This window comes from Tamandua tetradactyla, chromosome 16 (genome assembly GCF_023851605.1).
Source record: "Tamandua tetradactyla isolate mTamTet1 chromosome 16, mTamTet1.pri, whole genome shotgun sequence".
Classification (NCBI taxonomy): Eukaryota; Metazoa; Chordata; class Mammalia; order Pilosa; family Myrmecophagidae; genus Tamandua; species Tamandua tetradactyla.
The window spans coordinates 69436467-69451458 of record NC_135342.1 but is presented as its reverse complement, the minus strand read 5'-3'; the positions used below and the strand labels follow the sequence as shown (position 1 = coordinate 69451458).

At 40.0% G+C, this 14992-nt stretch overlaps 1 protein-coding gene across 5 annotated transcripts in view; it reads left to right on the top strand.

The window, feature by feature from the left end:
- Nucleotides 1-14992, top strand: part of WDR59 (WD repeat domain 59) — a 139017-nt gene that overhangs the window by 48124 nt on the left and 75901 nt on the right. For 4 of the 5 annotated variants that reach the window (XM_077133033.1, XM_077133030.1, XM_077133029.1 and 1 more), the window contains 2 exons: nt 604-692; nt 12471-12587. In XM_077133033.1, the coding sequence (XP_076989148.1) occupies nt 604-692; nt 12471-12587 (206 nt within the window). The remainder of the gene's footprint in view (nt 1-603; nt 693-12470; nt 12588-14992) is intronic. The other variant, XM_077133031.1, reaches the window with a different exon arrangement.

The window sequence follows — 14992 nt, the reverse complement described above, 5'->3', positions numbered from 1 at the left end:
GGTGCCAAGAGGTTCACTTTCCCTGACTCATTGCAGTGCCTGAGTGCATGTCTAACTTGCTGGAGGGGAGATGAGAGTCTGGAAACTGTGCACATAAACTTGTGAGGGCAGAATTTGCTAATACTGGAGGTTATTTTTCAGCTGTGCTTCAGCTTGAGGCTGTACTTTTCCAACATTGTCCCTCAAAAAAAAAAAAAAAAGTGGGAGGAAGTAGGCATTCAAGCAGAGGCACTTCTGATTAGGAACACACAGTTGGTATTATCGGAGATAATGAAGGGACAGGTTATGATGAGTCAGTTATCAACGAGCAGTACCATGTTGAACTACTCCATTTTCTTGCTGATAATGCTGAGAGGTAACCTATAGATTTTGTCCTGTGCTAGATTATTTCCTCAATTATGGGGCCATGATCCTATTCCCATGTGTTGGCTCATTTATTTTTTTACTTCATTCTTTAATGGTGAAGTTGGTGCAGTCATAGAAACTTGAAGGGTTCTGTGCTTATTCAACCAGAACTCATTATCTGATTCCCCTGGATCTGCTTCGTTTTAGTTCTGGAGGCATTGAGAGCAGCAGCTTTCTTCCCTTGATTTTTCTTTGCAGCGGGTGCCTCACAGGTCAAATGGAACAAGAAAAATGCTAACTGTCTTGCCACCAGTCATGATGGGGATGTACGAATATGGGACAAGCGGGTGAGTAATCTCTTTTCTTTCCCCTCAACTGGCCTTTGAGTATGACCGTAGAGTACAAAGAGGATATTATGAGGGCCAGGACTTGTCTTGAGAGTCTTGAGTACCCTGTACAGCATGGTAAATTGCCATTTTAAGATTATAGTACCAGATGTCACGCCTTTCCTAATCAACTTGATAGGGAAGTAAGATATATCAGTGGCTAAGAAAATGAATTTGGCTTGACCTAAGTTTAAGCCCTAGCTTTACTGCCTCCTTATTGTGACATCAGCAAAGCTAATTGTATTAGTCAAGGTTCTCTAGAGAAACAGAACCAACAGGAGATATTTGTAAATATGAGATTTATAAAAGTGTCTCATGCAACCATGGGGACGCAAGAGTCCAAAACTTGTAGGGCAGGCTGCAAGGTGGGCAACTCTGGCGAAGGGTTTAGACAAACTCCTCAGGAGAGGCTTGCTAGCTGAAGAAGCCATGAAAATTTTCTCTTCTCCCTTAAAAGGCTTCAACTGATTAGGTCAAATCCAACTGATAGGATTCTCTCATTTGTGGAAGGGACACCGTTAGTTGATCATGTATATAATCAGTCACAACCGCAATCAACTGACTGATGATTTAATGAACTAGCCTTCTGATTTATCAACCAACCACAGCAGTAATGGTTAGGCCAGTGCTTGTCTGACCAGACAACTGGGCACCAACACCTGGCCAAGTTGATACCTGAACCAAACCCTCATAGTCCACCTCTTGTCAACTTGACAGCTATATACATCACCTTAAACCATACTTAATCTCTAAATAGAATGCAACAACAGGCACATGTTTAGCCTAACCATACTCAACTGTCCTGCATGCAACCAGAAACACATTAAATCTCTCAGAATAGGATGCAAATCCTTAAGTGACTTTCATTCTCTCTCTCTCTCTCTCTTTTTTTTAAACAAAGGGGGTTTATTTAGTTACAAACTTACTGTTCCTCAGAGAAAAGGTGGCTAGCTTTATCTGAGTTTCTCTGTCACATGAGAAGGCACACGGCAGTGTCTGCTGGGATTCTTTCCCAGTTTCTGGGTTCAAACGGCTTCCCCAGGGCAGTTCTTTCTGCATTTCCAAATGTCTGGACTCTGAGCTGAGTTGTGCTGTGCTGTACTGAACTGTGCTGGGCTACTTCTTGCTTTTCTGACTGACTCCTTTTAAGCCTCCAGCTAATTAAATTAAACATCACTCACTGCAGAAGGGACTCATAGCTCACCTTAGCAGATGGCAGATGTAATCAGCCATAGATGAATTTCACATGCTGATGACTTAAGCCCACAGCAACAGAACACCTGGGCACCATCATCTGGCCAAGTTGATACCTGAACCTAACTACCACAGTGTCCATGCTTTGTCAGCTTGACAACTATACACATTACTCTAAACCATACTTAATCTCTAAACAGAAGACAATAAGAGACATGTTTTTTGTTTGCCCAACAGTGCTCATCTGTCCTGCATACAACTCACTGAATCTTTCCATATACAGAATACATTCATTCCATTACAATAGCACCAAATCTTTAAACCATTTCAGAAACAATATAAATGCAATACCATCAAAGTACACAGTCCCATCAAAGTCAGTTTTAAGCATGGTCTGTCTTAAGGCAAAATTGTCCTCTGACTGTGAATCTGTGAACTTAGAACAAGTTATCTGCTTCCAATATACAAAGAAGGAACAATCGTAGGATAAACAGTGCCACTGTCATAGGGAGAATTTGGAAGGAAAATGGGTCACCTGACCTAAACAATTCTGAAAACCTGCAGGGCCAGCTCCATTAGATTTCAAAGCCTGAGAGTCATTCATCCTCAGGGCTGTAGAAAGTGACAGCCCCACCCTTTCCAAGATCTACAAAGTGGCCTTGTTCTCTCCAGATACTGGGATGAGGGTTGCAATGATGAGGAACACTTTTTTCTCAGCCCCACCCTCTTCAAGCATCTGGGTGGCACCTGGGTTCTCTGCCATCTCCAGGGCACACTCAAGCCCTTCAGAACAATAGGGGAGCAGCCAGGCTCTCCACCCCAGGGAATGTGCTCCACAGTCTCTGAGACCTGGGGCACCAGAACTCTTCCTGAACATCGAGGCAGAAGGCCCACCGTCTGTCTCCAGGGCAAACTCACCCTTCTACACGCACAAGTGGATCCATTCTCCCAACCCAAGTTTTCTTGGCTTTAGACCATAGCTTCATGGTTCTGTCTCTGAGGTTATTTTTCCTTCTATCTGTCCATTTTCTGTTCTTTCCAGTCCAGACCAGCAGTGGTTCCATTTATATAGGTCTCGCAAAAAAATCGTTGACTTGGCATAGCATACAGGGATCAAAGCCATCAGACAATAAGACTTTCTACAAATTCTTTTTGGATAACTCCATCTCCAATACTGGCTTGTCCTGTGATGCCTGACTGGTTAAATCCTCACATGGGGCATTTTTTCTGGGGTCTCACTTTCTGGAAGCCCAGAATTTCCCAGACCATTAACCTTTGGTTTCCCTGTACCCAGAAGTTCAGTTCTCAGCCTATCTGTCTCATCACATTTTACTGTAAACTGCAAGGAAAAACCAAGCTGCATCCTCCACACTCAGTTTGGAAATCTCCCCAGCCAAGTATCCCAGATTGTCAGGTTCAAATTCTCCCTTCCATCCGGCACCAAGCCTCAATTTTGTCAAATTTTCTGCCACTTCAAAACACTGATCGCTGTCCTTTCATTCTGCAACAGGAGTATCTTTAGAGTCCATCTTTCTACCAGCACACTCTTTAAAGCAATCTAGGCTTTCTCTATCAAATGCCTCACAATTCTTCCAGAATCCTCTCCTTATCCATTTAAAAAGCTGTTCCAACATGTTTGATATTTGCAAATACAGTAGCACCCCACTCTTTGGGTACCCAAATCTGTTTTAATTTGCTAAAACTTCCAGAATGCAATATACAGGTGGATTGGCTTTTTTCTCTATTTTTAAAAAAATATTTTTATTTAAGAAAACAAACAATGCACTTAGAACTACCAAAAATGGATATCTTACTTAGCTTAACCATAGGCATATTTAAATAAAGTATCCATATAATCATTGTAAAACCTGTATTTGCATAGTGAGCCTCATAAATCAATTTAAAATTAAGGCATTGAGGAAAAAATCTACAAATTCAGATAGCAAAGTTCTTAAATTCTGAATATTAAACACTAATTCAAATACCATTTGATCAGCTGTTAAAACTGTGAATGTTCTCAACATATCAAGTAGAAAGTTCTTACAAATATCTGCATAGCTATAGTAATCACCTATGTTACTAAACATTTTCCTGATTTCAGGAAAATATGACGATAAATATTTTTACAATTAACTTGAAAATCTCAGCCACCTAAAATAGATATCTCAGTTAGCTTATCCAAGGCATATTAAAAACACATATCTAAGTAATCATTGTAAGGCCTGTTTGTACAATATGTTTCATAAACCAATTTAAAATTCAAGGAAGGAAAAAAATCTATATTATCAAAGTTTCTTAAATTTTAAATATTAAACACTATCCTAAACACCATTTGGTTAATAGCAAAACTGTGTGTTTTCTTAAAATATCAAGTAAAAAGTTATTACAAATATCAACTTTGCTATATTGGACTAGCTTTTATAAAGGAGATTTATTTAGTTACAAATTTACAGTTCCTTGGAGGAAAGGCAGCTAACTTTCATCTAGGTTTCTCTGTCACGTGGAAAGGTACATGGTGGCATCTGCTGGGCTTCTCTCCTGGCTTCTGGGTTCAAACAGCTTTCCCCAACAAGATTCTTTTCTACCTCTCTAAATGTCTGGGTCTGTGTTGGTTCTGAGCTCTGAGCTGAGTTGTACTGTGGTGTGCTGTGGTGTGCTGAGCTATGCTGAGCTGAGCTGTGCTGAGCTGTGCTGAGCTGCTTCTATTTCTTCTGCTGACTTCTTTTAAGCCTCCCCTGTTCTATCAACTCAGCTGCCTCTGGATGTTGTAAAACATGGTAAGACCAGAGAATTCCATGAACGTGCCCATTTTTGCACTTCATTTGCTGTGAAGTGGGTTCCTTGATCAGAAGCAATGCTGTGTGGAATACCATGATGTGGATAAGGCATTCCATAAGTCCACGGATGGTGGTTTTTGCAGAAGCATTGCATACAGGGCAGCAAACCTGTATCTGGAATATGCGTTTATTCCAGTTAGAACAAATCACTGCCTCCTCCATGATAGAAGTGATCCAGTGTAATCAACCCGCCACCACGTAGCAGGCTGATCACTACAGGGAATGGTTCCATATTGGGAACTGAGTGTGGGTATCTGCTGCTGGAAGTTTGGACACTCAGCAGTGTGCCTGTAGCCAGGTCAGCCTTGGTAAGTTGAAGTCCATGTTGTTGAGCTCATGCATAACCTCTGTCCCTACCATCATGACCACTTTGTTCATGAGGCCATTGGGCAATGGCAGGAGTGGCTGGGAAAAGAGAACAAGTCATCTTTTCCACTTGATTATTAAAACCTTCCTCTGCTGAAGTCACCCTCTGGTGAAAATTCACATGGGACACAAATATCTTCATCATTTTTGCCCACTCAGAAAAGTCTATCCACATACCTCTTCCCCAGACCTCTTTATCACCAATTTTCTAATCATGCTCCTTCTAAGTCCCCGACCATCCGGCCAAACTTAGCAGCAGCCCATGAATCAGTCACAAATGCATCTCCGGCCAGTTCTCCTTCCAAGTAAAATGAACAACCAGGTACGTTGCTCAAAGTTCTGCCTACAGGGAAGATTTCCCCTCACCCCTGTTCTTCAAAGATATCCCAGAAAGGAGCTGTCATGCTGTAGCTATCCACTTTTGGGTGGTACCTGCATATTGTTCAGAACCATCTGTAAACCAGGACTGAGTTTTCTCTTCCTCAGTCAGCTGAGTGTAAGGAACTTCCAAAGAAGCCATAGCTCTGGGCTGGGAAAAAGAAGGTAATGTGGCAGGAGTGGGAGCCATGGACATTTGGGCCATTTCCTCACGTTACTTGCCTGTGTCTTCAAGTCCTGATCGAGCCCTATCTCTTACATACCATTTCCATTTTATTATGGATTGCTGCTATATGCATGCTCAACTTTATGGCTTGGCGGGTCAGATAATACCCAGCTCATGGTAGGCAACTCAGGCCTCATGGTAACTTGATGACCCATGGTTAAGTGTTCGCCTGTACTTAAGCCCAGAAGCAGGCCAAAAGCTATTTCTTAAAAGGGGAATAGTTGTCTGCAGAGGATAGTAAGGCTTTACTCCCAAATCCTAAGGGCCTGCATTGTAATTCTCCTATAGGGACCTGCCAAAGGCTCCAAACAGCATCCTTGTCACTGACACTTCCAGCACTATCAGATCTGCTGGATCATATGGCCCAAGTGGCAGAGAAGCTTGGACAGCAGCCTGGTCCTGTCACAGAGCCTCCTCTTGTTCTGGTCCTTACTCAAAGCTAGCAACTTTTCTGCTCACTCAGTAAATGGGCTGGGGTAGCAGACACAAATAAGGAATATGTTGTCTCTAAAAGCCAAAGAAGCTGACTAGGCATTGTGACTCTTTTTTGGTCATAGGAGGGACCAAATGCAATAACTTATCTTCACCTTAGAAGGGATATCTCAACATGCTCTGCACTGCTGGACACCTAGAAATTTCACTGAGGTAGAAGGCCCCTGTATTTTTGTTGGATTTATCTCCCATCCCCTGACATTAAAATGCCTTATCATTAAGTCTAGGGTAGCAATTATTTTGCTCACTAGGTCCAGTTAACATGATATCAGTATAATGGACCAGTGTGATATCTAGTGGGTCCCTGCAGACAAGATTATGTCATAGGGCTGATAGACCTATGCTGATAGACCCCTGAGCGAGCATAATGACAGTATACTGCTGGCCTTGCCAGCTGAAGGCACACTGCTTCTAGTGCTCCTTACTAATAGCTATTGAGAAAAAGCATTTGCCAGATGAATAGCTGCATACCAGGTACCAGGGGATGTGTTGATTTGCTCAAGCAATGATACCATATCTGGAACAGCAGCTGCTACCTGGTTAAGTTTACAGTAATGCACTATCATCCTCCAAGACCCATCTGTTTTCTGCCCATGTCATATAGGAGAGTTGAATGGGAATGTGGTGGGAATCACTGTCCCTGCATCCTTCAAGTCCTTAAGAGTGGCACTAATCTCTGCAGTCCCTCCAAGAATCTGGTATTACTTCTGGTTTACTATTTTGCTGGGTAGGGGCAGTTCTCTTGGCTTCCACTTGGCCTTTCTGCCATAACAGCCCATACTTCACAAGTCAAGGAACCAATGTGGGGATTCTGCAGTTGTTGAATACGTTGATTCCGATTATACATTCTGGAACTGGAGAAGTAACCACATAGTGGGTCTGGGGACCCACTGCGAGACTAACTTGATCTAAAACCTGACCTCCGTAAGTCTCTTCTTTGACTGGGTAGACCAGATTGACGTTTGGGTCTCCTGGAATTAGTTTTACTTCTGAGCCAGTGTCTAGAAATCCACAAAATATCTAATCATTTACTTTTCCCCAGTGTACAGTTACCTTGGTAAAGGATATGGGTCTCCTTGGAGAAGGCTGGGAGGAACATTGACAGTGTAAATTTGGGCAGTGTAACAGGATCCTTCCCTAAAGGTACCCGACATTCCCCTCATTCAAGGGGCTCTGGGTTTGTAACCTGTCTCAAGTCTGGAAATTGATTAAGGTGTCATGACTCTTTGTTTTTGTAATTCAAGTTAGACTTCTCTTCACCTGATCTAAAACTCTTCTGCTTATACAGCTCAAACAAGAATTTAGTAGATTGCCCATCTATCTTACTTCTAGGTACCCCATGATCTACTAGCCAACACCATAAGCCTCTGTGAGTCAGATTATTTTGACTGCTGTTTTGAGTCTCCTGTCCATTATGGTGGCCATGCCCACCTTGTCTGTGGTGATTAACTTTTGCCACATGGCTTCTGCCAACTCGGAATCTGACCATACCCATTGTATTTAATGATTCCATCTCAGTGACAACAATTCCCACAATACTATCTGGCCTACAGAGAAGGGTGATTACAGAGCTCTTCACGGGCAATGGGGCGAGTCGCACAAGTTTATTCCTCAAAATCCTGATGAAAGGTGTGTCCACTGGACATTCCTGGGGTTTTGGAGCAGGTCTTCCATGATAAATCCACTTTAACATTCCAGTCTCTCTAAGCCTCTGGATCCTCTCATCCACGTTATAGCAGGACCATTCTGGCCTTTCAACCTCTGTTAATGTCAGCCAGTGTTTGATCCATATTTCAGCCAGCCATCCTAACAAATTGTTAATACTCTTTCTAACCCCTGGCGCTACAACATTGAATACAGAATCTTTGCTTTTAGTGGGCCCATATCAATAAAAGCTTGGTCCAACTTTATATTCCTTCCACCATTATCCTTCACCCTTAATATCCATTCCCACACATATTTCCCTGATTTCTGTCTATATAAATTGGAAAATTCATGCAACTGTTTTGGAGTATAGCTTACCCCTTCATGGGTCACACTTTCTATCTCACCTTTTGGGATTTTGGTCTAGTTATAGGTCTTGAAGAAAGAGGGGTGGTGGGGGTGGTTCATGAAAAGAATTAGAAGTGTCTTTCAAGTCACTTACTTCAGGGCATTCCATTGCAGTTTCATCTGATGCAACAGGTTTAATTGCTCCAGACAGAGGAGTGAAGACTATTTCTCCAGGGGAGGTTATAGTTTAACAGACACTGAAGAGTTAATCTCTCTAGGGGGAAGGTGGATAGCAGACTACTTAGGGCAGACAGGAGGCCGGGAAACTGTTTCCTTATGGCAGGCTGGAGGTTGGGAGGCTCTTTCTTCAGCTGGAGATCAGGTAGCTCTCTCCTCAGGGCAGACCATTACACTCTACTTATCAAAGAGTTTCCATGTCCCCTCTGCCGTCATTATCAACCCAAATATCCCCATTCCAAAGTTCAGAATCCCATTATTTTCCAATCAAAGCCCTTACTTTAACAGCAGACATCGTGCAAGGTTGAGAGTTTAGTTTACATTGTAAATCTGCTACTCACACAATGAGACTCTGGGTCTGGTTTTCAGGGATCTCAAGTCTGGGACCACAGGAAATATATATTTTTTCAGGGCACACATCAACTCTTTTGTATCTTTCATATAGCATTTAAGTTGCAAATTTGAAGGCTTCAACTCATCCCATTCCCTTATAACTGTATCCAGCATATCTAAGAACAAGCAACAAACATCATTATACCTTTTAACTTCACAAAACTCTGTTAAAGTGTCAAAAGCACTCTCACCCAGTTCCTTGCCTTGTATAAGTGTACAATCAGCAGAATCAAATGGTAATATTTTACGTATCTCTATTGCCAACGCACACCATGGACTTCAGTACCATCTTGATTATTGGAAATAGAGTCATCAGTGCCTTTGAGTCTACTCACAGTAGAAAACCAATTGCAAAAACCAATTTTTGAGATTCTATTTCTCAAGAACCACTCCCAGTACCAAGCTGTATTAGTCAGGGTTCTTTAGAGAAACAGAACCAACAGGAGGTACCTGTAAGTAGGAATTTTATGAAAGTGTCTTACACAACCATGAGGAACCGCAAGAGTCAAAAATTTATAGGGCGTACTGGAAGACTGGCAACTCTGGTGAAAGGTCTAGCCAAACTCCATAGGAGAGGCTGGCTGGCTGAAGAAGCAATGGAAATTCTCTCTTCTCCCTTAAAAGTCTTCAACTGATTAGATTCTCTTGTTTGTGGAAGACATACCCTTTGTTGATCTTAGATGTAATCAGTCACAGATGGAATTAACTGACTGATGATTTAATAAACCAGCCTTCTGGTTTATCAACCAGCCATGAAATACCCTTGCAGTAATGGTTAGGCCAGTGCTTGCCTGACCATACAACAGGGCACCATCGCTTAGCCAGGTTGACTCCTGAACCCAACCATCACATATTATAACTTCTCTAAGCTTCAGTTTCATCATCTTCAAAATAAAGATAATAATAATGAATAGAACTTTGAGGAAGTCAAGCCTTGGGCACCAGATATTCTGATAGAGTAGTCAGCAGGCATCACATAGGGTATTGACCATCTGGAATGCTTCCAATATAAATCACCAAGGTGGAGTATTCATGCCCAAATTCTCACTTAAGTCAAGAGGCTGTAATATGAGCCTCAAAATAGCCCACAGAGCATACCTTCTCATAGCAGCAGCCCATGTAACTGATAGGCACGGAAGAGGTGCTGGATCCCAGGCTGCTGCTGTAATGGGAAGTCTACTGGAAGTTTGGTGTGTTGGCATCAGTGAGAATAATGATGCAGGGAAAGGGCCTCCCCCACATCTGACTGCCAGACTATTGGGAAATAGTCCATAGCACAGTCATCTTCTGTAAGATCTGGAGTGTAATCCAATTCGTGCTTTGTCAAGTCTGAGGCTGCAAATCCTCACTCTTTTTGTGGGGAGCGTCTACTTTGGATTGCTCTGAACAGGGATGTCCCTGATGAAACGTTGACCATAAAGTCTCAGCATTACTTCTGACTATACTGTTTCCTTCCCCTTCTAGCAGGAACTATCGTCATCCATTTGGAAAGGGAAGAGATAAGTGAAGCAAAGCTTGGGTGTAGCAGATCCTCAGTGCTGGATTTAGTTTCTGGACCTGCTTTTATAGCCATGTGCTGGCTTAGGTAACTCCTTAGTGAAAAGGTGATGTTAGAAATAGAGGTTGGCACAGGGCATCTTCCACAGATTAGCTTTTGTCTTCTGTCCCTTTAGTTCAGTCTGATAATAGCCATTCTTTTCTGGCTCCTTTTAAGTATTTATTTTATTTTTTATTATTATGTATTTGGGGGTACATGGTCCAAGAATCAAACCCGGGTCTCCTGCATGCAAAGTGAGCATTCTTGCACTGAACCATCTGTGCACCCCGCCTTTTATTTTTTAAATTGGTGATTGGTTTTATTCATTTTGTCACCTGTATAGCATTTTAAAGTAATACATTAAAAAAATAGGTATAATTAATATGTAATGCTTATATATTTGCTTTAGATTGTTTTCAGGGTTCCAGACAAAGTAAAAATTTGGTATTTAGCTCTCAACTCCTTCAGTACCTGTTTTCCAAAGCCTTTATATTGTAGAAATATACTGTGAAACGTTTCCTTTCTAGTCTCCTGAATGGTCCGCTAATGACTTTGCTCAGCAAGTCTTTTATCTATTTTGTTTAAACTGATAGAGGGTTTTAAGATTTGATTAAATATTGATATGTAGAACTTATGGTCATATGGATTCTAAAACCTGTTGGTCATATTTTCACCTCTCTGGCATTTTGTTGTGTCAAATTAGTACTGATGGCAGCAAGTACCACAAGTCTAAAAAAGTAGAGTATAAATGATAACATTTGATTTCCATTCAAATTCATGTAGGACTAATAGTACTTGTTAACGTCTACTAAGCATTTATTATATGCAGGTACTTTTGTAAGAACTTGACGTGTATTGATTCACTTCCCTTTATAACAAGCTTTAAAATAGACACTATTATTATTCCTATTCTACAGATGAGGAAGCTAAGGCACAGTTGGGAACCAGAATTTGAAACTGGGGGAGCTGGTTCTGGAGACTGCTCTCTTAACCTCATAGGCAAATAATGCTACTTATAGGAGTATTACATGCTTTTGTAGAAAATACAGAGAATACCTAACATTTAAAAGAGAAAATAAAAATCATTCATAATTCTACTACCGAGAAACGCTAACATTTTGATTTTTCAAAATTTTAAAACTTGATTTATCATATTGTATGCATAGTTATGTGTTCTTTTTTTGTATTTAATAATACAACAGATGCATTTTCCCATGTTATAAACTCTAAGTATAAGTTTTAGTGACTACATCATATTGTATCAGATAGATTTATTATAACTGATTTAATTATTCCCTATTTATTGGGCATTTAGTTTGTTTCTGGTTTTCTAATGTTCCAGATAATAGTGATATGAAATCTCTTGTATATACAACTTTTTGTGAATTTGGGTTATTTCTTTAAAGAAGAAACATTTTTAGGTGTCTTAATGAATATCACCAATTTTTTTCCTCAAAGGGATTTTATATGTACACTAGCAGTGACTAATGCAGACTCACCAGCATTGAATATTATTTACAGATGTCTTCTAATTTGATTGGTTAAAAAAATAATGTTTAGTGTATAATTCTGAGGTTTCCTCCAGGGCTTATTCATTTTATATGTGTTTATTAATAATTTTTATTGTTTTCTTTAGTGAATCGTGTTCATTCCCTTTTGGGATCTTAGTTCTCAATCACTTTATAATTAGTAGTTTTAGTCTCAGGATAGAGGGTGGGTCTGTTTTTATGTCATAGCCTCTCTTCTTGGATGATTATGGGAAGGGGAGTGTGAATTGCAGACTGCATTACCAAAGGCAGAAAAAGCCACACTACCTCATAACTTTCATCGAAGCCATGCATGGGGCTGGAGTGAAATGATGATTAGGCTCATAGGCCCATTTACAGAGCATGTGTGAAGGAGGTGGACAAGTCTTTTGTTGGTGCTTTGTTTAAAAAAAAAAAGGAGTTTCTTGAAAGTAGAGACTGTGTCTCGTAGTATTTTTGTAACCCCCACTCCCACCCCTGCTCCCCTGGCACCCAGCAGACTCGTTAGATACTCAGTGAGTTTTTTCTGAACCAATGATGCTCAGTGCTGATCTATTACAGAAACCCAGTACTGCAGTGGAATATCTAGCAGCCCACCTTTCCAAAATCCACGGCCTGGACTGGCACCCAGAAAGTGAACACATTCTTGCGACCTCCAGCCAGGACAACTCTGTCAAGGTCAGTGGCACTGGCTGGGGCAGTTGGAGGAACTGATGTGTTTGGGAGACATCAGGAGTGTGTGATAGCCCCTCCTTCAGAAGGAAAGCTATATCATGTTAGCTTCATATGCGTGTTTAAGGGGTACACTTGCTCTTTGAGGGCTGGGCAAATAAACCTGGCCATGGAACCAGGAGGAGTGACATAGGAGCATCTATCTGATATGGCGCCTAGAATTTTTTGTTTTTATTTTGGGTGCATGGTCCTGGAATCGAACCCAGGTCTCCTGCATGGGAGGTGAGCATCCTACCACTGAACCACCCATGCACCCGGCTCCTAGTTCAGAAAATTTTCTTTTTGTGAAAAGAAGTCAGACCCAAAAGCATTTAGGAAAAGAAAAGTTTACTTATAAAGAAGTTGTGAGGAAGTCAGATTACAGAAACACTGGCTCATCAAATAAAAAACTGCAACAGCTACTTAAAAGGAAAACCCCAACAAAATTCTTAAAGTTTATCAAGTTTACGATCAATCTGTTTGTGGTGGAAAGCATGATTATTATATCTGCAAAAAGTTAAGATATATCTTCAGAACATCAGCATTGCACGAGTTGCGAGCTCTCTAACTTAGAAGAAATGCTTAAGGTTTTGTGTGTTTTGATGACCCTGTTATTTTTGGTTTGTCTCAGAGTGCAATGTTTCTTTTGTTTATTTTTCCTCCTTTACTGTGGGATGTGATGTGCATCCTTTTTCAAAATGACAGGGCACAGGGTCAGTTTTGCTCAAGTGTTTTTCCTTATAGTCAAAGTCAACATCCCTAAAAACAGGAATTTGACCATAGAAGTTTGCTCAACAATTTTTTATTCAGTCTCATTAATTTAATGCTTTGTTAAATTTACATAGACATGTAAGATGTCTCTTTTGTATGGCTAGCAAATGTAGAATCATAACACTCTTGAGATTTGTAAGTCCACTAGGTTGTAATTTACTTTTTGTTGTTGTGTTTTTTAAGTTTGTTTATTTTTTAAAATATTAATTTTTGTAAATTTGTGGTAAAATGTACATAAAAATCATTTTAACCATTTTAAATAGACAATTCTTTAATATTAAGTACATTGTAATTTTCAGTACTATTTCCAGGCTATTTTCAGTATCCCAAACCAAAATTCAAACTTACTTAGCAATAATTCCCCATTACCCCTTTCCTCACCCTGTTAACCACTATTCTGCTTTCTGTCTCCATGAATTGGCTCATTCTAAGTGTTTCATGTAAGAGAAATCAAACAATATTCATCCCTTTGTATCTGACTTATTTCACTTAGCATGATGTCTTTAAGGTTATCCATGTTGTAGCATGTACCAGCACTTCACTTCTTTTTACAGTTGAATAATATTCCATTTATGGATACATCACATTTTGTTTATCCATTCATCTCTTGGTAGGCACTTAGGTTGCTTCCATCTTTTGGCAATTGTGAAAAATACTGTTCGAGTCCCTGCTTTCGATGCTTTTGGGTAAATACCTAGGAGTGGAGTTGCCGGGTTATGTGGCAATTCTGTTTAACCGTATGAGGAACTTCCAAACTGTTTTCCGCAGTGGCTGCTCTGTTTCACATTCCCACAAACAGTGTATGAAGGCTCCTATTTCTCCACATCCTCACCAACACTTGTATTTTCAGTTTTTTTAAATAATAGCCTTCCTAATGGCTGACTCATTGCAGTTTAAATTTTTCATTTCTTTAATGGCTATGCAGTTCACTTTTAAGATGAAAAATATGAAAAAGTATATAAGAACATAAGGAAAGCATGAAAAGGTCTGACAGATGTACAATTATAGTACCTCAGGGAAAGGAGAGAGAATAGAGCAGAAACAATATTTGAAGATAAAATAATGGTTGAAAATGTCCTAAAATGAGGAAAGCTAGTAGGCTGCAGATCTAAAGAAGTACTTCCCCCCAAACTAAAAAAAAAAATTAGATAAAAGTAAATAAAAAAATTTTAAATAATTAAAAATAAAATAAAAGCTTTTTTCATTAAAAAAAAAAGTGCTTCCTCCTCCTCACACAAAAAACTAGTTTTCCTAATGGTCTTTATAATGATAACCTGTTTTGTGTGTGCTTGCTCATTCTCAAAACTTGAAGATTTAATTCATCATAAAAATTTATCATTTGAATACATTGTAGGACTATCCAGTTCAGACAGAAGGATTTCTCACAGGGGAAAATGTATATACAAAAAATATATTTAAAAGGCTTTGAAACTGGTTTTACATGGTTTTAGAACAAAGAGAGGATATTTTCAAAAAAGTTTTGCCTGTTTATATAAATAATGTAAGAATGAGCCTGAACAGAAATGAGAATAGCAAAGATCACTTCTGACTTGTCTAGAGCATTTCTTTTTCTCCTCGCTCAAAATAAATAGTGATGTCCC